The 24,836-nt window shown below is 48.5% G+C and overlaps 1 protein-coding gene across 4 annotated transcripts in view; it reads left to right on the plus strand.

Moving 5' to 3' along the window:
* LOC144112801 (uncharacterized) overlaps positions 1 to 24,836 on the plus strand; it is a 98,251-nt gene that overhangs the window by 59,617 nt on the left and 13,798 nt on the right. For 2 of the 4 annotated variants that reach the window (XM_077645614.1, XM_077645613.1), the window contains exon 3: positions 5,965 to 7,018. In XM_077645614.1, coding sequence (XP_077501740.1) covers positions 5,994 to 6,803 — 810 coding nt within the window. In that variant the 5' untranslated portion in view covers positions 5,965 to 5,993 and the 3' untranslated portion in view covers positions 6,804 to 7,018. Of the gene's footprint in view, positions 1 to 4,566; positions 4,977 to 5,964; positions 7,019 to 24,836 lie in introns of those variants that run through there. The other 2 variants (XM_077645616.1, XM_077645615.1) reach the window with 2 other exon arrangements.

Raw genomic sequence — 24,836 nt, forward strand, 5'->3', positions numbered from 1 at the left:
AAAAATACACGTGGACTATCCACTCACGCGAGACTCAACCTCATCACTACATGTGCAACGGCCAATGAAAATACTGTAGTCTCTGAAGACACCCATGAGTAACTTTTGTTACTCTTTTCGACATGACGTAAGCAATAACTGCTACATATTTGTAGTTCAGCTAGAGAACGTATCACCGAAATAACAAGCCCGAAGCAAGCGCACTGCGTTTATTCTCGGCTGCCCGACCGGGGCAGATGGTCGGGCGCACCACTCCACGTATTACTCCGCCGACAGCAGAGCGGTAGGCCGCCAGGTGATTGGCTCAAAGGCATTCTGCGCGCGCGTGCTTTTCGACATGGCAACCCTATTCGTTGACTCCTCCTACTCTCCACGGCGGGTTAAAAAATTTAGGGGCGATCTGCTGGATTGATGCGGAGGAAATGCGTTAGCATTCTTTTTCCTCTCGGCAGTCTATTCCAGTTCTGATTATATTCTAATTCTGAGTCCAATGTCTTTCACTCTCCAATCTACTGCAGCTTGGATTCTTTTCCCATTCCGACTACGCAACTACGCAAAATGCGCCGCATTGTTAGATCGCTCAAGCCCTCGTACCACTACCGGCATAGTGGCGCTGAGGTTAAGCGATGCTTCCACTGCACTGGCAGGCGGCTGTTTCAAACACAGCCGCTGGTGCGGCTTGTGAGAGACAGGTTGCTCTTCCCGAGCTATGCGAGAAGGAATAGCTGTCTCAAGCCTGATTTTTGCTCACATGGTTCTTCTCGAGGCTGTATATTTTTCGCGTACGCTTGCTGTTATCTGAGTCGTGTCATTCTAACGCGGTAGCGTTAAGGCTGCCGTTCTTGTTGTTGTTGCCTCTGAAGCAATGGCACACACCCACGGTGGGGAATTAGCCAGAGTCTGGTGCCGATCCAAACAGGAGAAAAAAGTAGAAAGCGAATAACGAGTTTTCTGAGATTTTGAGGAGTTCAGAATGAAAATCGAGGAAACAAAGAGGTGACGGTTAAGTTAAACAAATAAAATAAAAGGAACAAAAATTAATAAATAAATTTTGAGTGAAACGTTCTGCAGAAAATCCGACGTCATGGGCGTCGGCGTTCTGAGCGAGAACAACACCTAGGTGTGCCACCCAGGTCACATGACCTGATGGAATCACCACAACCTGCCCGCCGGATTGGGAGCAAACTGCTATCCTTGGCAGGTAGCGGTTAAATTGATGATTGGTCAGGAGAGGGTGTTCGGTAAGAGCAACGTGAGTCGCACAAGCCCCACTGGTGGCAGCGCCGGCCATGATCGCAGGGCAGTGGCGCATCGCCTAACCACTGCGACTTGAGCTTGGCGCATGATGGCCTTAGCTGCCTATGTGCCATAAAACCCAACTTAACACAACACACAATAACCACTGCGCCTGAGGAATTCCAGGAATCTATCAATGTATATTCGAGGATAACCAATTCGGCATATATGGGCACTACACTCATTAACGCTGTCGCGTCATACCTTTTAGGCAGAACTTAAGTGTCCAATTTTTTTAGTCATTTTCGTTTTTGCACAGTTATTCTTCGTCCTGCGTCTCCCTTCTCTCCCCTACAAGTGGAGAGGGGGTGGAGAGAGGTAAACCCCCATAAACACCACCTGGCAGGCGGATGCTTCGCACAGACGCCGGGCAGTTTTCGCCATCATAACCATCCTAATATGATCTTATTAAAATAGACATCAGTCACGCTGGATAATAATTCGAAGGTTTTAAGAGTGCTCGGAGCGTATAGATCGGGTTCCCGCGATGGAAAGACGAACCCAAGTTCTCTTCAGTGCACCTTTAAGCCGCCGGACCAAGGAACCGGCGAACCGCGGTGGTGCAACTCGGGCGAACGCCAACCGGTTTTCGGTAAGCAACAGATGCGTAAAAAGGCTGGAAATTTCAGTGGTTGCCGTACACTTCAGCACACATTTCTTCAGTGTGGCATCACATGGAGGTGGTGGGTTGAGCGACCAACTGGCGATGAACTTCGCAGCGTCTGTGATGGTCGCCTGGTAGCTTTTATACCACTCAACGGTCGGGGGACCTACTGTGTCGATAACCATTAAAATACGGTCGCTGAAAGTAGCCCGTAACAACTCCTTCACGCTGCCACTGACTCGATGCATATGCTAGCTAATTAGATTTTAAAAACCATTTGAAATATTTTTGCCCGACCAAAACACAGTTTGAATGGCACCCACAGATAGCGTTAATTACCCCGTTCCTCGTTAATTAAAAACAACACTAATTTAATAATAAGCGTGACACAAAGAGCAATGCAAGTCCAGCAGTGGGGAAGTCCGTGTGACTTCTACCGCTATTTTTCTCTTTTTCTCTTTCACGCACAAGCGAAACACGTATAAAATGGATATGCGTAACAGCACCGTCGGCATGCGAGGCGCTGTAGCTATCAAAACGGGCTCAATCTCTAGGAGCACTTACGAAACCACGCTCACGTGATAGCGCACACACTTACAGAAGTCACCGTGGGCAATATTGCCTAAGTAAAATCATTTGCCTTGTACCAATATCTGACACTTCAAAAAAAAAAAAAGAGGTATATGTCTAGGATGCCTGTTTACGTAGCTTGCACGTGACGTCACGTCAGCGAGGTCGCTGCTACTGCGGCCATCTTTTTGAGCGCTGCGAGACATGGATACACGGGCGTGCTCTGTATGCTTTCTGCTTGGAATGCCTTTTCTTTCGAGTGCACAGCCCTTTCACGAGGGCTACGATACACAGCGATCGGATCAGCGCGTGTTCGTTGCGAGCGCAAGGTACGCCAGCTCGGGAACATCGACCCCACCCGACGTGCAAGGAACATAGAAGAGCGCCGGCGTCAATCTATTCTCGAACATTCCACAGGGACATTGTCGTATGCTTGGCGTTTTCTGGTAACTTTGTGAAGCTTGGATGTAAGCATACAAATCGCTATAATCACACATCTACTGCAGTAGTGCTTGGGCGAACAGCTTGTCAGCAACCCGGCTCAAAGAAGGCGAAGAGCTCTTACCTGAAGGTGTCGATTCTGGATGCTAAAAGAGAGTTCACAGAAACGTTCATTTCTCCAGTCAGCTACGGCGGCAGGAGAAGATAGCTGCACGGCGGTCCCCGCCGAGGCGGTTTCAGCATGCTGTTTCTGGGCCTCATTCGCTCTTTTTCGAAATGTCGTTTTTCACTGCGCGCTGACGGCGTGCGAAACATTTATGCTTGGCGCAGTTGTTAAAGAGAAGCGGCAGGGCCCCGGCCAATCGGGATTCCATTTGTGCGCGAAAAATCACGTTACGCAGTAAAGCCCTCCCTGTTTCTTCATTACCATCCTGTCAACCGTCGAAATTGCGGATTTACCATTAATAAAGTGGAGCTTGGGCGCCACACGCATGCTCCGTTGCTTTGTGTGCGCATTCGTTCCCACAAACTGGCCGTCTTCGTCGGAAGTTTCCTTCCGCATGCATATAGCTGCGCTTGGAGCCACCAAGTATTGCGGACGTAGCCATGCTGGAATGTGAGCGGTACAGCTGATGAAATAGCGGTACAGCTGATGGCTCACAAACATGGCAGACACCTACCTCACGATTCCATTCATTGGCGTCAGTGAAAGCTACACATAGTGCACTTGTTGGGCACGGTCTTTAACTTCGCGGTTTGGACAAGCCTTGTTGGCGCTAGAGTAATCTGTACAATTCCATATTCTCCTATACGTGTCTTAATTGTTGGATAATGCATACGACACTGAAGTGTGGATGCTTCGCGCGACAATTTTATTGAAGGGTTAATGACACCCCCTCCCAAAAATAATTATTAGCTTCAATGGGGTCACCGGCAATCATGAAAAAGGCACATTACCTTGAAAAACTGATTTGCCAGCGCTTTTAGCGGATAGAATGAAAGGAATGGAATGAGTATAATTGGTTTCCTAGCGTTGGACGCTGTTGTTGCCGAAACAGATGTAGAAAATTCAAGGACGAAGGAGGCCCAGCGTTTAACGTGCAACTGCCCCGAACAATGCGACCACCTCATGCGGTAAGCCAACAGAAACCCCCCGTCGTTGTCGGGGGCGCGAGGCGCATACGGTGGACTTTCTCTCCACCGCCCCTCTTTTGTTTATATATATATATATATATATATATATATATATATATATATATATATATATATATATATATATATATATATATATATATATATATATATATATATATATATATATATATATATATATATATACATACATGTATTTATATATTTTATTGCGGCGCGGCGTACGGGACTCGGCGCAAAGCGGCGCTCCAATAAAGGTCGCGCGCGCGCTCACCGCCCTTGTCCTCAGCGGGGGTGGCACATGCAACAGTGGCTGGCGCATCCTGTGACGCCGTCAACACTGCAAGCTCGTGCAAACGGACGCCCTGTGCCGCGTCATCGTCGACCTCGCGTTGCAGCAACCAAGCCGGCGCCGACATGTTACTTAACAATGCACAGCGGCCCTGCAGGGGTGTGCTACCAGGCGTGCGTAAACAGCAGCGTGTGGCTCGCAGGAGCACGTGCTGAAGCCACCTTGAGGCCGGGCACTATAGCATGCGCTCGTCATGTCGCCCTGTTGCCGGAAGAAGAGATCGCGTGCGCACTCGTCAGACGGGACCTCGAGCGAAGGGCCCGAACCAGCTCCGGCCGGTGCACGACGGCAGAGGACGCGGGAAGTCGGCGCCTGCTCGTTACGTCAGGCGCTGCGAGTGAGGTGGACACGGACCCGTCTGCCACCAGCAGTGGTCGTGTGGAATCCCAGTCGCTCTCAGGCCGGGTCCACCGATAAGCCGCGTTGTGTCGCTGCTGCAACGCCGTTCAGCTGCAGCCTCGTTGTCTCTCGGAGCTGGTCTAATGCGGCAGCTGCTGCCTCAAGTGTGAGTGTCGTTGCTGTTGGCGGAGGTGGAATTTGTGTTGGCGACTTTAGTAGCAGGTAGGCTTGGCCCGACACTTAGCTTCTTTTTAGTAAACCGAGTGACGCTTCACCACGGATGGAAGCGAAGAAAATACGTGGAACCTCCTCAATTGTGTTTTATTTTCCAGAACCCATCTAGAAGCGCTGGCTGTTTTAGGCATGTCTATGAGCTTAAGTAAGCACGAAATGTGCTGTTGATGCTGCCTTGCGCAGGCAGGTTTTGAAGTGAGTAAGCACTTTCAGTGCTGGTTGTCGCGCGACTTGGTGCGAGATTAGTGACAGGTGTTTTATGGTATCTGCGATAGTTGAGAATTTCTATATGTGCTGAGTTGAGCAGTTTTATTTGTCGGGAATTGTTTCGACGCGCTTAGGGAGCTGTCAGTCTTCTTTCTACACCTTTGGCCGGGGTAACATTGGTTGTCTTTGGCTATATATGATGACCGCATTGATCCTTTTTTTTTCACAATTGTGCAGTTTTCTGCCCAATTCTATCTGTCCAGCTAATCCGAGACGTCGCTACTGGGAAGACGTTCACATTCTTTTGCCGCAGCGCAACGCCTCATTAAGAAGCGACGGCTCATTAGAAACACGAAGTCAGCCTAGCGCAGGCTGCGTGTCTTTCCGCTTGATCGCACCCAGCAAACAAGTTTCACTTGACCGATTCGGCGCTGCACAACCGTTGGAAACCCGAGGCCAACAGCAGGCGACCCGTGTTGAGATAACGTTGCGCGAATATTGACTGACGCCGCCACAAAGGGCAAATGCCATCTGCTCGCCGAACGTGTGCTACTCTCGAGCGTTGTTCGCGAGAACCGCTGGTGGAGATCGTGAATGCTGTGGACGGCGGGGCAATGTCAGTGTAAGCGGGTCGCGGCTATTCCCGATGAATGGGTTTGGTGGGCTGCAGGGCGCGGAGAACGCTGCTCGTGAAATGCTTCATCTACCGTCTAAGTCACGTTTCCCCAGAGCCTGGTGCTGATTACTAACGAGTGGCCTGCGTTTGCAGGGTCCGAGAAGCGCCGCTAGCCCGATCCTATGAAACCCGAGGGCGGCCCTCAAGCCGAACTGACGTACGGGGCGATCATCCTGGTCGGTGTGACGGCCGTGAGCACTGGACTTGCCGTGTTCCCGACCAGCAACAAAATACTGGGAGCGGTACTCATCGGAGCCGGCCTCGTGACGATCGTCGCGGCCGCGCTCCTCGTCGACTGCCTCCTGAAGCGATTTCGCGCCTGCAGGCGCGTAAAGCCGCCGGCCTACGATGCGGTCGCCTCGCTGCACGCAATGGAAGCCGGCGAAGCTGGGCCTCCCACCGAGCCAAACTCGGAGCCGCTGCGGCGACCCTGCAGCCTGTCCGTGCACGCTGTCACCCCGCTTTGCCACGGCCACTTCGCTGTGGGAAGCGACCTCTCCAGCGGGCGCAGTTTCAGCGCGCCGCCAAGCGAGCTTGACCTGACTGCCGGACGGCTGTACCGGGTGCACCTTCGACTGGACAGCCCCCTGAGCTCGGTGGCAGACCGCCTGCTGCATTCGACCGTCGACGAGCCGCGGCCGGAACGCGCCGACGTTAGCAAGCCCCTACCTCCTGCGCCAGATGCTTCCTCCGATGGGGAGCATCCGGCCTCGAGCGAGGCCGGGAAGTGCGCGCCTCGAGCCCCGTTCTGTAAGCCGCCCTCTTACGACGAAGTGTTGGCTGACGACCACCGCGGCAGGGGCGACAGCGTCGCGTCACCCGAAAGCCAAACCCTGCCCGCGGTCGGCGGCCGGATGACGCTGGGCCGATCGTCGGCGCCCGAGATTCCCTGCTCGCCTTTGTCGATTGGCGCCGCGCCTATGGGCCGATAGTGCGCGCGCGAGAGTCGGCCGTCGCGAACCGCTGTCGCGCGCGCCCACTTCTGCAGCAGGCGCGCGCGGGCGGAGCAGCAGCGGCAGCAGCAGCTGTTGTGTCTATGAAACGAGAGCCTTTGCTCTTCGAAACGGCGCGGACGTTCATCGGCGAGCGCACAGCTGTGCGGCAGTGCCTGTTTGCTCGGGGCAGTGCTGCGCATGGGATCTCGTCGGTGAGTGTCTCTGGCTTCCCCCGGCCGCTCGTGCTGCGCGCGTCATTCTCGTGCGGGGCTCGGAGGTGGCTGCCAACGCTGAATGACGCGCCCGGTCCGCCTAGGCTGCACCACGTGCGGGGCACAGCTCGCGTCGCGATGCTTGCTTGGAAAGGTCGGCACTACACCTGTGTTACTAGTTAATTTGCACCCGCTAACTCTCAAAGACGCCTGTTGTATTTGGCGACATGTTGGGAGAGCAAAGGCTCGCGTTTTAATCAATCCAAGCAAGAATGGGATTCCACAGCTCGTAGATACGTGGCTGCATTGTGCGACTAGCGCCAACATGTGGTCGATTTCCGCTCTACAGAAAGGTGTTTTGTTTCTTTTTGCTTTTCTTGTCTGCGCTGCTTGCGTAGGACAGTGAGCGAAATAAGGGCAAAATTTTGATCAAGGAGTGTCTATTATCATTTCCAGAGAACTGATTATAACAGGCACAGCAGTTCGTGTACCTGCCCTCGTTACGTTCTTGGGTGAATGGTTCCTATGCCTTAATGTCAGGTCGTTCAGTATACCTGCCAGCTATCAATTTGGCTAAGTCGCTACTTTTAAACGTTTAAAGATATTTTAAAATCGTTACAGTATGCCAGAAAATCAAGCTTATAAGTTGGTAGCGGTGAAAAAATTCAAACGTTGAGGCTTTACTCCTGGTAGCAGGAGTCTTGAGGGCTGTTCTGACAAAAAAAAAAAAATGCACTACCTGCTTCTGTCCCTGGACGACATGCTATCGCACTTGTTATTGAATCATATCTGTGCATGCTCCCTAATGAGGCCGAGTTAGACTGAGTATCCCGAAAGTCACCTCAAGTACCTTTCACTATAGTTTTTATTCTCAAGCATGTTCTCAACGTAGACACGGTGTTTACCGGTCGCTTCATGTGCCACAACGCCCACCTCATTCACGACACCAAAGATCAATGTACCGAGGCAATGATAGCGACCTGTCTTTATCTTTTTGTTTTTAAGGGTCATTTTATAACGGAGATAAGCAGTCCTACGTCTTGCATTGATGTTATTCTAGGAACATTGGCTGCTCTAATAGAGAATTGAGCTTTACTGTGCTAAAGAATTTTAAAAAAGTCAGGAAACAGATAAGCATATCTAGGCAAGGCAGAGCTCTGAAACCAGAGCTCTGGCTCGTCGAGATATGATATGCCAAGTTTTTGCGACGATGTTACAAGAGAAAGTTTCTTGATACGAAACCTTGGTCATCCTAACCATGGGACGATAAGGTTGAGGGCTTTTTTTTTTCGTCCTTTGACACGCAATGCGCGTCACACAAGTTTGGCAGTCTTTCATTTCGGTGCTGAAAGCGACGAGCTGATCATTCCAAAAAATTGTTTCGTTAATGTTTTACCGCTTGCAGGCAGTACGATTTCGCGTGCCTCTACCTGTCGCGGGTGTTAGCGGAGCATTAAAATCCTGCTTCCCTATTTACATTTTGTAGGTCGCCGCGGTGGTTCAGTGGCTATGGCGCTCGGCTGCTGACCCGAAAGAAGCGGGTTCGATCCCGGCCGCGGCGGTCGAATTTCGATGGAGGCGAAATTCTAGAGGCCCGTGTACTGTGCGATGTCAGTGCACGTTAAAGATCCCCAGGTGGTCGAAATTTCCGGAGCCCTCCACTACGGCGTTCCCCATAGCCTAGTCGCTTTGGAACGTGAAATACCCATAAAGCTATTTACATTTTGTTGCGTGCTTCGTGCCACAAAGTTTTTTGTTTTCATAAAAATGAAGAAAAAAAGAGAAAGGGAGAAAAGAGAAAAGTACCCTCTCTCGCTACCTCAAACACGCGTTTTGTTCATTGTCCCTTGTGTTCTTTTCCTTGTTTGCTCTAGTGACGTTATCAGTTTTTACGTCACTTTACTGTATTGTGTTGTGAGTTCAGTTACTTTTTGTTGGAATGTTGTGGAAATGGGCAGAGTTTCCATTATCAGCTCTTAAAGACATAGCTCACGTTAAGTACTCATGTAAGGACATCGCTCCTGTTGCATTAAAGTGACCTTGAAAGGTGTGGATGAGGGGAAGCTGATAGCAATGGGAGCGCTGCCAACGAACCGTCCACGTGACACGGCAATGGAAAGCAATGAGAGCCTCGCACATGTCGGAGTCGCAGCAAAGCGACGGGCCTTCGCGCTGATAACGGCTTGAGTGCGCACGGTGTGGCGACAGACTGCCGTGGTCTCTGCTGCGCTTCGTGATTTTAGCTGTCATTCGGAGTCACTCTTCCCCGAAAGGGCCACCCAAAAGAGCTGACATACTCAACGCGAAGGTTTTTTTTTTCTTTTAAAGTTTCATTTGGTAGATGTGTCCAGTAACCAGGCGCGTCACTGGAGTTCAGGCGCCACCTCTGCACAAAAAAGTAAAAAAAAACAAGTTCTTAGCTGTAATGCGATAAGACATTTTCCATTAAAAATTTCGTAACGTTGGCAGTGCAGATTGATGTTATGTGAGGTTCTGGCCACGTATGCGGCGGGTCCGTTGTGGTCTTTCACAATGAGTGTCCCGCGTCAGGTTACCTCAAAACATGCTCCAGCCCGTGGACATGAACGCCGTGCCATTGAGCCCACAGAAGCCAGCACCGTGACCATGTAGGGTGGTTCATCGCTCAGACAAGGAGCGTCTTTGCCGTGTTTGAAGTGGCGTGCATGAACACGCAACCGCAGTGCTTGTGCGTGCAGCTAACAGTGCGCCCCCCCCCGCCCCCCCGCAGCAAAGAGTTCTCCGTACCCGCTCGTGTGAGGACACTCCCGTTGCTCCTATAGTATTCCGGCCCCATTTTGAAACGGCAAGCTAATGGTCCTCGAGCGAGGGCTACAGTATTCATATAAAAAAATAAATAAACTTCGCCAACTTTTCTTTCGCAGCGGCGACTCGTAACAAGCTTAGAACAAGTACCGAAGGTAGAATTCGGCTGCCGCATGTGAGCTCCCTGTCTCAGTGGCGGAACGTGCTGCTCTATAGACGAGCGACCTGTTGCGCTCAAGGGGCGCAATTCGGTCTGAGCGCGCGTTCGAAGGCTGTCGGAGGAGAACGAAGCCTGAAAGCTGAAAATGTGAACAAGGACGAGTGCACTATTTACCCTGCATGCAAACGTGTCGCAAGCTTGCGCCGTGCACTTTTAACACTTGTTTGGCCCTTGGTCATAATGTAAGTGCTTAAGTATCATGACAGAAAAAAAAAGTTCCACTACGCCAGCTCAGTTCCATTCTTTGCATATTCACAAACGGTTAGGTGCCGTGGGGTGAAAATTTAAAAAGCGCGCGGAAATCTATTCATGCCAAAGTAACCCCATGAATAATATTAGGTAGTGTAAGGAGGGAAATTTCTCAAAATCGCTCGCATCAGCTGCGACGGCCTTATCGAGCGCGAACCTTACGGGGACACCTGGTAATAACGCATGCAAGCTGTCACTTTAATGTTGCTGGCCTTTAGAGCGCCTGTGAGGCTGTAATGCTGCTCACTAGCCTGTGCTTCATCTGCACCAGATGACAGATGAGGGCGCTCAGGATCAGACGGGGTCGCAAGTGAAGGAACAAATTTCACGGCAGCGTCTTTTAGTGCGGTGAAATGGCACGGAGAAATCCGCATATGTGCGCTCATATCGCCACATATGCGCAGGTGGTAGCCTGCTTTTACTTTTATCCAGCGAAGCGCCTCAGTAATCGTAACATGCATTGGAGGGCAAAACATTAACCGGACAGAATTTCAACGAAAAGCCAACTCAAGCTACGCACTTGCAAAAAAAAGTCAACTTTGAATGAATATGATACGCACATTAAATGTGCATTTGGCGCAATCACTGAGCCCGTCGAACAATTCAAGAAAAACGTTAAACATCGTCATCTTCAACGTCGATCACAAACTAATTGACTATTTAGGGTGCCATTCTCAATCATCTTTCTCGGAGTCGCTTACGGAGTCTGGTATTTGTACAAAGTCAAGCAGGCTATTCTGAGCCAGAATTTGTAGCGGCGTAGACCAAACGTTAAGGTTTGTTGACTCATCCAGGCACCTCACCAAACGAGCGGGCCAAATCGCTCGTTTTAACAGTCGCATCATTCTTACAATTTCATCCTGTGACAATTCAATGCAAAACGCTTAAAAGGCTCTTCGTAAATGCTTAAATGCACGGCTGCTTCATTCTATGTACACAGATATATTAAGAAAAAAAATAAAGAAAATTTCAATATGTCGCACCGTTGTTTAAGTCGCAAAGGCAGGAATTGTAAAGAAACAAACTGCGACTTATACACTGCAAAATGTGGTAATCAAGCATAGTTAGTTGCGTTGCTTAGTGCTAGGCTTGTTTTCACAGTTTAGATTAGTTTATAATAAATCGGTGCAGCGAATACATGTACTGATACGGAGCTATGAACGCGGAAAATGTTTTTTCCGCGGAACTATTCTGCTGTTCATGCAATATTATGCATTTATTATTAGTATTGAGTTTTATATTTTAAACACTTATATATTTCTACCCATTAATACGGTTTTACTTCGTTTCTTGTAATTTTTTTTACTTATATATATATATCGTTCCAAGCAGCTACGAATATCCATGGCACGTCCGGCACAGCTACAAATGCCCACATGTGCAGATGCTTTGACTATGGGGCACATAGTCATGTTCATGGGGCACATACGTGCAGTTGATATTATTTCTAGATGTATCAGCAAATGGGTATTTATGGGTTTCATTTCAGTATCCAGCAGAAATGAAAGACCCGAGTTTCAGTGGTATGATGCCGACAATAAAGCAATACCTGTTATACAAATGGCATCGATGTGAATGAATCGTTTTTCCAAATGCGTGTGAGAAGTTTTGTGATGTTATGATTGCGTGGAGGTGTTATTTAGCAGTGCCATATTCCGAGCTGTGGTGCAGTAGTATTTTTTTGGTTGATTGTTCGCTACTGGGTCCGCTTCGCACGTCCTTTTGTACCTTCCTCTGTAGTCGAATACAACTCAAGAACAAAGCGGCGAATGCTCTTCAGAGAAGGCCCTCCATTCAATGACGTCGACAGGCTGTCGCGACGTCGCGGTAAATCTGTTTAATCTGGGGTTAATCCCCTAGCGCCGGCCAGCCTCCGTGATGTGCCACGCTAGCATGTGCAAGGGGATTAAGTGAGATGCCATTCCCTGGAGGGCCTCCTCTGAGTGGCATTCGTCTCTCCATTCTTAAGTTGCACCCGACTATAGTCGGCACTTATGAGGGCAACTTTGGAGCTATTTAGATGCTCACGCATTTTAACGCAGCTTTCATACAGGTTCTCTTCTGTCGTTTATGTCAAATTTCGCAGCCATGGGGCGTTTTGTATCGACCCAAATGAATATTAAAGTGACCTCCATTAGGGTGATTTTTGAGCGCAACCCTGCGTTTTGGGCGTGGCAAACTCCGCTCTTGCTGAACGAGAAAACTTATAGGGACTGTATTCGGCAACTTTAGGCATTGGCATAATCTCTTGACTCGTGAAAAGCGCCGAAGTGACCGCGGTGCTCAGTTTTGTGTCCATCATTCCTTTTTCGAAAATTTAAAATTGCCTTACTCATTATTTTGAGAAATGGTTTCTCGCCGTCAAGAGGGGAGGCCTGAGAAATGTAATTCCATCGTCACCTCAAGATGTGAGAAAAAGCTCCGGAATTGCCCATTGAGGGAGTACCACGGATATTAAAGGTTTAAAATGTACGTCCATCGGACGTGCCGTGCATATCTGTAGTTGCTAATGGTTGACTTTGAGTGTGCCATGTGTGATTTTAGCATATGTACTTTGTTTTCTTTTGTTCAATGTATGCATTTTTGCGTGTTTGTTTTGTGCTACCCTGCTTTGTTCTGCCCTCTGGGTCCCCACGAGGGCAGCTGAAATAAAAATTTCAATAAAAATGCATCGAATAACTTGCTTTTAGTTAGTACTACATGCCTACCAACATAACACCGCAGAATGTACCGAGGTATGATGCCGCCAGCGGTGGAACAGTGGTTATGGTACTCGTCTGCTGACCCGAAAAACGCGGGTTCGATCCCGGCCTTAACGGTCCCATTTCGATGGAGGCGAAAGGTTAGAGGCCCGTGTGCTGTGCGATGTCAGTGCAGGTTAAAGAACCCGAGGTGGTCGAAATTTCCGGAGCCCTTCACTACGGCGTCCCTCATAGCCGGAGTTGCTTTGGGACATTAAACCCCATAAAACCAAACCGGTACCGAGGTATGGTATTATGCAGGGTTGCACACCACAGTGCAATGCACAGGTCGAAGCACTGTGAAAGGGAATGCCTGGTGTTCACGCAGCCAACGATTACTCCACAAGTATGTGTGAAAAGCGAAGTTTTTTAAGAAGCAGTTTTGTTTTGGAAGATCACCCTTTTCAGTTTCAAGCTTCAAGTTTGTTGAGGAACGCACACAGTAATAATGAATACAATAAAATCAGTACAGAAAAAGGTCCCATATTACACGACTCTTGGGGGGACCTCCTAGAGCAAAGCAAGTGGGGTAAAATCGCAAACAATGGAAGGCAGTATATTAATTAGCATAAATATACAACCTACAAAAAAAGCGACGGGAACAATATTGTGTGCAAAACGGAACAAAAAGTGTATACAGTAACAACTTTGAAACAAAATGCGAAGAAAATGAAACTTTAATTAAGGATTACCCCTATTTAGGCATGTGAACTACACAGCAAATGAATTAAATACTCTTTAATGCGATGATGAAATGAGTGAACCGTAAACGACGCTTTAATGGCAAAGTATTCCAATAGGATATGCCGGCAACTATTGTAGTAACTTTTCAATAATTAGTCCTCTCTTTAGCAAAAGAAGATTACTACGTTGTTGATACCTAGTAGGATTAGTAATTATAACCTGATCAGGAAAACCATGAAAATGAGCGTGGTGATTAATTAGCTCGTGCATAATGATGGATAATTTCACAGTGAATAATTGTTGAAGTGGAAGTATGCGCAAGCTGTGATAAAGTGGTAAAGGGTGTGTTTTGAATGAACTGAATGACATGAGCCTGATGGCCAGATTCTGATGGCGCTGAAGTCTTTCGATGTGAGTGAAATATGTGTTTCTCCAGCAGGATAAACAGTAACTAAGGTGACTGTGGACATATGCATAATATAATGAACGTGTGATGTGCGGTTGAAAATGTGCACGTGTTTTGCTTATGATATGAATGCTTAAGGAATCCTTATTTATGAGTGATTGAACATTGAGATGAAACTTCAGGTGCTTATCTAAAGGGACCCCAAGGAATGTGGAAGTTTCGGAAATAGGCAGTGCATGGTTATTGAGTGTTAGTGATGGTGGAATATTTATGATATTGAGAGGAGAGTGAAATAGCCCGAAATTTGCTTTCTTTTTTTTTGGGGGGGGGGGGAGTTTTATTTGCAGCATGTTGTTTTTGCACTTCTGGCTAATATTGTTTAGGTCGATGTTAAGTTTATGCTGAAGTGTGGTGGTGGATTTGTCTGAAGTGTAAATGTTGTATCGTCCGCATAAAGCACACATTTTGTGCGATTTAGTGCAACAGGTAGGACATTAATGAACATTAAGACCAGTAACGAGCCTAGTATTGATCCCTGCGGGACAGCTTGGTTTACAGCCGGAGGGGCAGAAAAAGTGTCGTTTATAGCGATAACTTGTGATCAGTTACTTAAATAACTGCGTATGAACTGAAGAGGTGGGCCGGAAATACGAAAAGATTCTAGTTTATGAGCAAGTATGCGGGGGTGAATTGAGTCAAAAAGCTTTTGTTAGATCGATGAAGATGGCTCCAACAATATAACCATTATCAATGGCTTGTTTGGCATTTTCAATGAAATTTATCAGTGCTGGTTGGGTTGAATAACCCGGTCTAAAACCGAACTGTTGAGGAAACAAAAGTTTAAATGTATTAAGGTAGTTCATTACCCGCGTGCAAAAAAGCTTCTCAATTACTTTGCTGAAAAAAAGAGAGAATGCAGGTGGGACGGTAATTAGTGACGTAGTTACAATCGCCTGCCGTAAAAATTGGAATAATTTTACCAGTCTTAAGAAAATCTGGAAAGACACCTGCCTTGAACATTTTGTTAATTATAATGGCCAGAAATGGGGATGTGTCTTCTGAAATGAGCTTAACTTTAGAAGGATGATTTGAATCTAATCCTGCGCCGGTTGTTTTGACTTGATGGACTTCTTCTGCTGACGTAGGACGTAAGTAAAAAGAGCCGGAGCAACGTGGCAAGGAAGGTAAAGTGTTTACGTCCTGTAAAGCCTGGGATAAGTTAACGCGCTGGCTAAAGGCACTGGAAATATGTCACTAGGGTTATTATATGGTGCATTTTCACATCTTATCTTTGTGAGGCACGTTTCACGACTATCATTGTCAAGAAATTGCTTAATAAGTTGCCGATTGCGTCTAGTGTTATTCCCGTTTTTTTTTGAAAATTCGATCTTGATAATAATTACGCTTTGCAAGTTTCAGTACCGCCGAAAGTATATTAGAATATTTTTAAACCGTGACCTCAAAGCATTTTAAAAGGTTGGGTTTTCAGCTTTTTGCGCAAATTATTTTTTTTTTGTTAATAGAACGGATCAACGAGTAAGTAATCCAAGGATTTCTCAGTGTTCGCATTCACCGCACAGCAGGAGTATATGGGGTGAGTTCTTCAATGCATGCGTCAATTTTATTTGAGAATTGCTCGACAGCTTCACTTGGGCATCTCTCCTCCAACTCAGAATTCCAATCGATCCAGCGAATAATTTCGACAATTTGTTCATACTTAAATGATCCTTTGTTATAATTATTCACAGGTTTTTCGTTTTTTAAACCTAGACATACTAAAATGGGATTATTATCAGTAATTGAGTAGGCAATTACTCCTGCTGTGTAATCAACATCCATATTGGTCAGTATGTGATCAATCAATGTATTCGAGCCAGCTATGTCAGATCCAGTAGGAGAAAGAATTAGAGAAGAAATGCCAAAGTTCAGCATACATTGTACATATTCAGAACATCATGAGCTGTTAGGGTTGAGAATATTGATATTTATGTGGCCACACACTGTTATGTTCTTGTTTTCATATGCCAAGGTATTAAAGGTTATTTGCAACTGCGAACAAAACCCGATATAAGATGATGACGGCGAACGATAAACACAGGCAACTATAACATTGCGGTTATTCAGTGTCAGGACAGAGTGATCAAATTCAAGCCGAATGGATTCGCAGTGAAGTTCGTTAAATGAAATATCGCGGCGACGGCCGTAGTTCAAATCACATCTGATGAACATGCAGAACCACTACCAGGACAACTGTCCCCACTGCAGTATTCTGAGACATAGTTTGCCAGCCCATTTAAATTTTCATCATTTTGCGATAGCCATGCCAGTTCCCATCAATAAATAGTAGTAAATAGCTCTTGCGTGCAAACCGCACACGTGTCCCCTTTCATAGGGTCGTTTCCTGTACATGCCCAAGGTGAGGATGCCGCGCTGTGGGCGGGCGTCAGTCTCCGACTTCCCGTCGATCGACGAATCGGGTCCACGACCGCAGCGCTGTCGACGTGACGGCGGCCACCGCGTCTGCTGACTCTGTAGCGTGCGTTTTATACAAACGGGATAATCACACCTGTTGCACTGTGGCAGCCAACGCTGACCATGCAAGTGCCAAGAAGAAAGCGGAATGTGTGGCCGGTTTCAATGCCAACTAAATTTTTGCCGCTGAAATTTCGCCGCTTGGTCGGAGAATGACACTGCGATAACAGGCCCAGTTTAGAGGTGAGCGATCGGCTCTCCATCAAGTCACTCGCGGTCACCGAGTTTCCCGCATGTGTCTTAGCCCGTGACTCAGACCGTGCGGTGAACTGAGGACAGGCAGCTGTCCCAGAATTCCGGGTACGCAGGTGTTTTAGCACTTAAGCACTTCTGGAATCGTAATATAGGGGGTATTAGCGTGACGTCACGGGTGCCATTTTGTTATCCAGCGCCTATAGCATCAATGCGGTTATGGCGCTCGCCTGCTGGTCCGAAAGACGCGGGTTCGATCCCGGCACGGCGGTCGAATTTCGATGGAGGCGAAATTCTAGAGGCCCGTGTACTGTGCGATGTCAGTGCACGTGAAAGAACCCCAGGTGGTCGAAATTATCGGAGCCCTTCACTACGGCGTCCCTGAGCCGCTTTCGGTTGTTAAAATAAAAAGAAGAAATATAGCGTCAGTGGCGCACGCCGTAACAGGTGGCGATAATCCGTTTGACAGGCGCGCAGCCTTTCGCCGTGCGCCATGGAGAATTAAACGGCGGACACTTGGACGTCATTGAATACTTCCTATTGTCTAAGCTGCTGGGATTCGATAGGAAGAGCAGCGAATTCACGAGGCAGCCCAGCAGCGCGCATTACCACAAGATATCCGGCGGTGAAGAAGAGAAGCATACTAGGGAGCTTCCGGTCTGCCGCCTGCTACGCTGAGCAAGGCGACACGCGGTGGACGGAAACGTAAAAAGTGAAAGGGTAGACACGTTGGACATATGCCTGGGCAAGAAACGTCTTCGAACACCGCCAAAAACTTTATTTTATTTATATTCGATTTTTATTTATTCTCATGGCCAAAAGGCATTAAAGGCAAGAGTGGTTACACAAAAAATATATAAGAAAACATGACAAAATGAGCACTTTGAAGGGAGAAAATTTGCAGCTATACTATGCTAGTAATGCATTCTCGAATAAACGACGATTGCCAGTCAGGGCCAGTGATGCGGGAAGGTGATCACACTCCTGGGATGTTCGGGCTGAAAAGGGATGAATGTTTTTGCTCAAAACAAAACGGCATTCCAATTAAGTGTGTGGGGGTGATCCATCTGGAGGCGAAATAAATTCTTCGAGCTGGGCAGTGCTATGAAAAAGACAAACAGGCCTCTCTACTTAGAGGGAACAGAGCAGCGTCTCAGAGGTCTCGTGATCTGGTGTATACAAATGTCCTCGTCTTGGACAGTTGCTCGTACAGTCGTCCCAGAAAACGACTTCACCGTACGCTGCGCCGGGGGCAAGCGCAGATAACATAGTAACACAGCGCCCTGTTCCTTCACAACCACTGAAACCGCCACGACACTACCAGCCACTCTATGCACGAAAATTGAAATGTTTCAGATGCGCCCGTGGAACGCTGAATGCTGCTGCAGTAGAAATGCACTCCCAACGACTACGCTTGCGGTTGGCAGCAGATTACTGCGCTTCGGAGTCGCGGGTCCTTCCCATATTCTATCGAGGCCAACTTCTTCCGCTATTCTTCTTCCCCTTCCAAACTACGCGGCCACGCACGGAGTGGGCACTTTTAAAGACACCGGTGCTTTCTATTGCAATCAAGGTGAGCTTGCATATGGATATTTGCGCGGCTGAGCTCTGTAGTCCGGCGGAAGCAGTGGTGCCGCTATAACTTGTCTCCCGACGTATATGGTTCTCTGCATCAAAGCTGCCGTGGAAGCTGATCCCAGCAGCAGTCTACGCATATGCAGTCTAGAGCAATTTGAAGGTTATCGCGTTCGTTTCGACTAATACGGACCGATAAATTTTTCTTGGGCTGACTGTCGCTTAGTCTACGTTGAATATGATGGCGCAGGATGGAGGAACCATTCGGCCTACTGAGCTCAGCCTTCTTGCGAAAATAAACCGCGTTATAGCTAGCAGGTTATGCCGCAAGTGATCGCCTTCAAGTTGCCTTACGCTGTACGAGCGACGCCTCGCGCCGCAGCAGCCGAGGTGGTCGCCAGCGCTATGCAAAACTAACGACCTGTTTCACACGTTCTGTGGTGTGGCGCACATTACAAATGAGCCAGGGAAGGCCCGCTTCGCGAGCCACTCCCATGGCGGCGGGTATACGCGTCGCTTGCGCATGTTGGGACACGTGCTCCGAAGGGGGGCGTGCAGACCGCTATACCTGCGCGCGTACAACTCAAACGTTACCGGATGCGGCAACGTGAAAGCGCCGCATGCCTGCGCGCATTTCAGCCACAGGCGCCAGCTGCGAATCGCTGCAAAAACCGGGACGGCGGCTGTGCAGAGAAGGTGGATGTGTGCTTGAGCGCTCAACTTGACGTCATGACGTCAGGACGGCGCACAGTTTCCTCCCGGTAGCTGAAGAAGCTGTTGCGAGCTTATCGATAAGAGCTGGCTTAAGCTTAACAAGCGCCAAACTCAGTCCGTGACGGGGACGATGCTTCGCGTGTCGGAGCGATGACGTCACAAACGTTACTAGAAAAATACCCGTACGCGCGATAAATGGCTGAAGTAGCGACTGAAAACGATGAGTCCTTCCATAAAATGCCTGAGGCGTCCTCATGCAAGTCTTAAGATTTTATGATCGCAGCAAGTATTTACGTGGGGGTAACGTCCGTGACGTCGAAAATTCAGTGTTACCCATAGAAACAATCTGGCCCCGGATGCGACGAGCTGTAAAGTCGCCCGAGCGTAATATCGCATGGCTGCCAAACCTTGTGGAAATAAACAACACGAAAACCTACGCTACGAGTTTCATTAGAATGTCAAGAAACCTCTGGAGCTACCCTTTAAGCCTTTCAGAGATGAATTAGCCCCATTTCTACACGCCAAAATGTTTTTAAACCTGTAAATAACATCTATGAACTATTAAACGACAAGAAAAGTGCAGCCAGTACGTTTTTATTTCTGTTGCACATGTTGTACAACCAATAACCGGTGTGCGCATCATACCGCAACGCGCTGAGATTGAACACGCGTGTCCTAAATGAAAACGCACGCACAAACCCCTGCGCGCGCCCTGCTGAGAATGAACTTTCTCTACAGATGAACCAGTTTCGGGATAGCACGCGATACCTGCCATCTAGGATACCTGGACGGCATTATTGCGCACCACGCACAGCACACTTATGAGCTGCGCTCATGCGCTAAGGTGCCGTGCGTACACTTTCAGGGCTGCCACACGCTACTCACTCGCGTCTTGCGTTATCAAATGTGGTAAAAAATTTGTCATTCCTGCTAGCTTAGCATGTCAGTATCAGCTTAACGTCTCCTCCCAGACACGTCAGCCGCTAGTGGTCTCTGCAGTTCAACGTAATCCTCAACAGGGTTTCAGTTACCGTCCCAAGCCATGATGCAGTCACAGAAATTTCATTCCCTCACAAGTCCAGCCCTCCTCCCTCCCACATCGGGGCCAGTTTCTTCGGCTCTCAAGCGTCAGGCCAAGCAATTGTGTACTTAATTGACATCTTCACCACACATCAGTGACACAAGCAGCAACACCACGCTAAAGGCTTTCGCCTCATCGCACTTTAGGTCAACAAAGTGCCCCCCTGAATTTTTATTCATGGTTTTTGCGGAAACATTTTGGCAAGCAAGAAAGATCCCAATACGTCAGTGGGGCATTGCTCTTTTCATGCAGGCTAGGGTTGTGGTCAAAATAATCCTAAGCACCAATGTTGTCTTTGCCATGCATTGCAAGGTTGCCTTGGGACGTGAAATTCAGCTTGTCAGGTTTCCACATTCTCAACCGCACTTTGTCTTTTCCCAAGCAAGCAGGAGGATACGCCCCTAGTTTTTCGGCACGGTGCTACAAAGTCGATTACGCGGTAAACGTTTGGCGTTAGCCGGAATTCCCGCTCCAGTCATTTTCTCAATAAAAACAACACTATGACCGAATAGCAGCGCAATCAGAAACTAAAGCATTAAGTACGAATGACGGTGGATCCAATTCCTGTTTTTCTAACGGCCTCATGCAAATCATAGCTGTGAAGCGTGAAAAAAATCTACCCATTGATAACACCAGCGAACACTAAGCCATATCTCAAAGTGTCGCCAGAAAATAACGGACAAGCGCGAAGCTAGATGTGCCAAGAGTTGAAAGAGAGATCCTACATCATTTTGCAAGACCTGCTCATTCTGTTTCCGCAGTATCTAGCTAATTTTCTTAATTATATCTGCGAAACAAAGCCTAGTTGTCAAGTTGGCAACTCGCACTATTGGGTCTTCTTTACTGGAAGGTTCTGCTTGGAGAATTTGGGTGCATCGTCCTTTTGAAAAAAAAAAAGACGGGGACAGAAAACTCTCTTGTGCTCTCCCTGGGGCGAACGGGCACGACAGCGATGGCTGCACTACAGCCACCCTCGCCCGGATGTTCTTAGGCGCGCAGCCTTTAGTGCGGCGCTTCGCGATGTCGTCACATGGGGGGCGTGCAGGCGCAGCCGTTGTTTTTCCTGGAGCGTAATCTGTTCCGCGGTTTCGCTTTTTCGACTCGTCGACAGATTTTTGCGGCGATTTGGCTCAAAGCCGCCTTAAAATTCTACTCGCAAGGTGACACATACCGCCGGGATGCAGTAAATCAAGAACAAGGTTATTTTGATCCCGGGGGGGGGGGGGGGGGGGGGGGGGGTCGAACTGCTATCTTACGCGTGCAAAAACGTAGCACTAACCCACTGCAACACGACAGTCCTGAATATACAAAACCCATCACAGGAGCAGTGAGAGGAGGCTTTGTCCAGCTCAAACCTGGAAGACCAGCGACTCCTGGTGGACCAAGCGAGGGCTGCTGCTGTCTTCGTGCGGGCCCTGCACTAGAGGCTCCAAACATTAGCTAGAGAAGGCTTCGCTCAACTCAGTAAACGTTATTCATTCTTTTAGTCTTTTGCGGCAGGGACCTTTCTTTCTTCCTCTATTGCCACCATTATCAGATTTAAAAAATCACAGGGACAGCTAATTACTTTGCGTTGCCAATGTGATAGTATTCGACGCTATTGATGCCTTTACCGGAAGTGACTGGTAGGGCTTGTGGGACCCAGTTGCTCTGCCTGAGCAATGCGGAGAAGGAATAGCTCCCGCAAGCCCTTTGTTTTGTACAGATAGCTCTTCGGGAGGCAATTTTGCACGTAGGCCCGCTCTGAGTCATTTGTTCCTGACTGAATTGTCTGAGTCATTTTCTTCTTAGTATTTCGGTAACACCACCTGCCACGGTTGTCAGGTGGAGGCTTCACACAGACGAACCTGTCTTGGTGACACCTCAGCCGGTCTTGTGACGTCACTCAGGAGGTCATTTCCCGCCAGCCAATCGGCGAATTTTATGACAGACGACGCCGGACATCGTGAGATATTTCCTCCGTTGAGGCTTTTATGCTGTCGCATTCATACAAGCAGAACGAAACCGTCCGTCGCACTATGATTGGCGTAGAAGAAGTTTGTCTTTAAGAATTCAATAAAAGGAAGCCAGACAGGAACCGGAAGCTCAAGCTCGATAATTTTGAGCATATCTTGCCATTGCCTCTCTAAAATATTCTTTAACTGGCCGTGCTTCGGGATCTGCGTGATGCACTTCCATCCTGCTCCTCCGTAAACATATTTCAATTATTACCCTAAAAACATCCAGCATTGATGGTATTGATAAGGGGTGGCATAAGTAATACGAATGAAGTACAGACGTAAAACACGTTAAGTACAAGTATGTTGCTGTTAAATATGGGTGCTTTACAGGTGCGAAGGAGGCCCACAGCTATTACAAGATCGCAGCGAGCATCATCCTCGTTTTCAATCAGGAGGTATCGGATGCCTGAGGGTCAAGTGGAAAATCCTTCTTAGTGGGCGCCTTTGGAGGACGTTCGTCCGTCCGTCCGTCCGTCCGCCCGCCCGCCGTCTGTCTGTCTGTCTGTCTGTCTGTCTGTCTGTCTGTCTGTCTGTCTGTCTGTCTGTCTGTCTGTCCGTCCGTCCGTCCGTCCGTCCGTCCGTCCGTCTGTCTGTCTGTCTGTCTGCCCGTCCGTCTGTCCGCCCGTCTGTCTGTCTGTCTGTCTGTCCGTCCGTCCGTCCGTCCGTCCGTCCGTCCGTCCGTCTGTCCGTCTGTCCGTCTGTCTGTCTGTCTGTCTGTCTGTCTGTCTGTCTGTCCGTCTGTCCGTCCGTCCGTCCGTCCGTCCGTCCGTCCGCCCGTCTGTCTGTCTGTCTGTCTGTCTGTCTGTCTGTCTGTCTGTCTGTCTGTCTGTCTGTCTGTCTGTCTGTCTGTCTGTCTGTCTGTCTGTCTGTCTGTCTGTCTGTCCGTCTGTCCGTCCGTCCGTCCGCCCGCCCGCCCGCCCGCCCCTTCGTCCGTCTGTCTGTCTGTCTGTCTGTCTGTCCGTCTGTCCGTCTGTCCGTCTGTCCGTCCGCCCGTCCGCCCGTCCGCCCGTCCGTCCGTCCGTCCGTCCGTCCGCCCGTCCGTCCGTCCGTCTGTCTGTCTGTCTGTCTGTCTGTCTGTCTGTTTGTCTGTAAAAAGAATTGGCTTTTTATTCTGAGCATTCTGACACCTTTGAACCCCTCTTTTTCCAGTTTTGTAGTTTGTTAATTTCTTTCATTAACCAATAAAGAAATTAATTACAATAATTCATTAACTCGTCATCGTCTATTACACATCAATCAATCATTAATTGCTACAACCACAAACTACTATACGATTTTCTTCACGTAGCTCCCGAGTATAGGTGAACCGGTTCGAATCACTGCCGCGAGCTTGGCTTTAACTTGACTTGTAAGTTTATGCCGCACGAAACGATGATTCATATGGCACCATACGGAACGTTCTGCGGCAAACGGTTGGCAGGATACATTTTTTTTACGCGGCCCCCCATTATTTCCGACACACGGTGCAGACTACGTCGACGGCTTTTCGACCGAACGAGCTGTATACGCTGTCGGGTACTCTGGCAAGTGGCCTCGACTGGCGCGCACTCAGTGCACGACGCAAAGTAAACGGAGGGCTACTTTCTCTGCGGCTACCTTCATGATTACATAAGTGCAACTGATCGATTACCTTGTTAGCTGTACCCAAAATTTTGTCGCATGTCCAAAAATGCTCGATTCTATTCCTGGTAATTCATATTTCTTTAATTCATTTGACTGTTCCAATTTTTATAGTGATTTAGTCTTCTCACGCCTATTTTTCCCAGCGCAAATACCTCATTGGGATTATCTACTGAACCTTGGCCAATCCCCCTGCGTGGGTATGTGCCATGCTTACTAAGGAGAAGAAGAAAAAGTAGTGGTCGAATACCAATTGATAATGCCCTCAGCGAATGTATGGGCTTCTATGGGAGCTCCCGTGAGAAGGGCAGAGTTGAGGTCGCGAGCGCAATAGGCGAGGTTGCATTTCTATACCGGCAGTTTCATACAATGCTTCGCGGATGTACCGTCAATTTCCTTTTAATTTTCGACTAGTCCTCTCTTCCACCGTTGTCCCATTTTGTTTTTCTTGAGGATAGGCAAGGCAAATAAAATGGCGCGAGCAAATATTTCAGCATGTAACGACACCAAAGGTAACGGTATGTACTCGGCGTGCTTGTGTCTTCTTACTCTCATGCGGGACAACATCGAGTCGCGAAGTGTCACTCTGGCGTCATGCGCCACGCACGCGAAGCAGAACGAAACGGTTGCACCGCCGTGCCAACGCCAGCGACTTGGGCGAAATGACTCGTTGGCGCCTGGCAGGAAACCTTGGAGCGAGGCTTGATTAGACTTTCAACGAGCACGGGCCGCTCACCCGTGCGACGCGCTGGCTACAGAGTCGCACATATGTCCCATCGGGCGCCACGCAAATCGCGCTCCCCCGCTGTGCGTGACACCTTGTTTGGCGCTCCTGGTTCTCGGCTGCTCGAGCACACTTCGGCTCTTGACAGACACGGCACGCCCTAAAATATTGCCGATGTTATTTATGTGGCATCCTGCTATGAATCCACCTGGGAGGAAAAAAGAAGCCAAAGAAATTCACCGCCCATTAGTGCCCCAAACTGCCCACTTTTCTTTTCTCTCTGCTTTGAATTTGGT

Source organism: Amblyomma americanum, chromosome 1 (genome assembly GCF_052857255.1).
Source record: "Amblyomma americanum isolate KBUSLIRL-KWMA chromosome 1, ASM5285725v1, whole genome shotgun sequence".
NCBI lineage: Eukaryota > Metazoa > Arthropoda > Arachnida > Ixodida > Ixodidae > Amblyomma > Amblyomma americanum.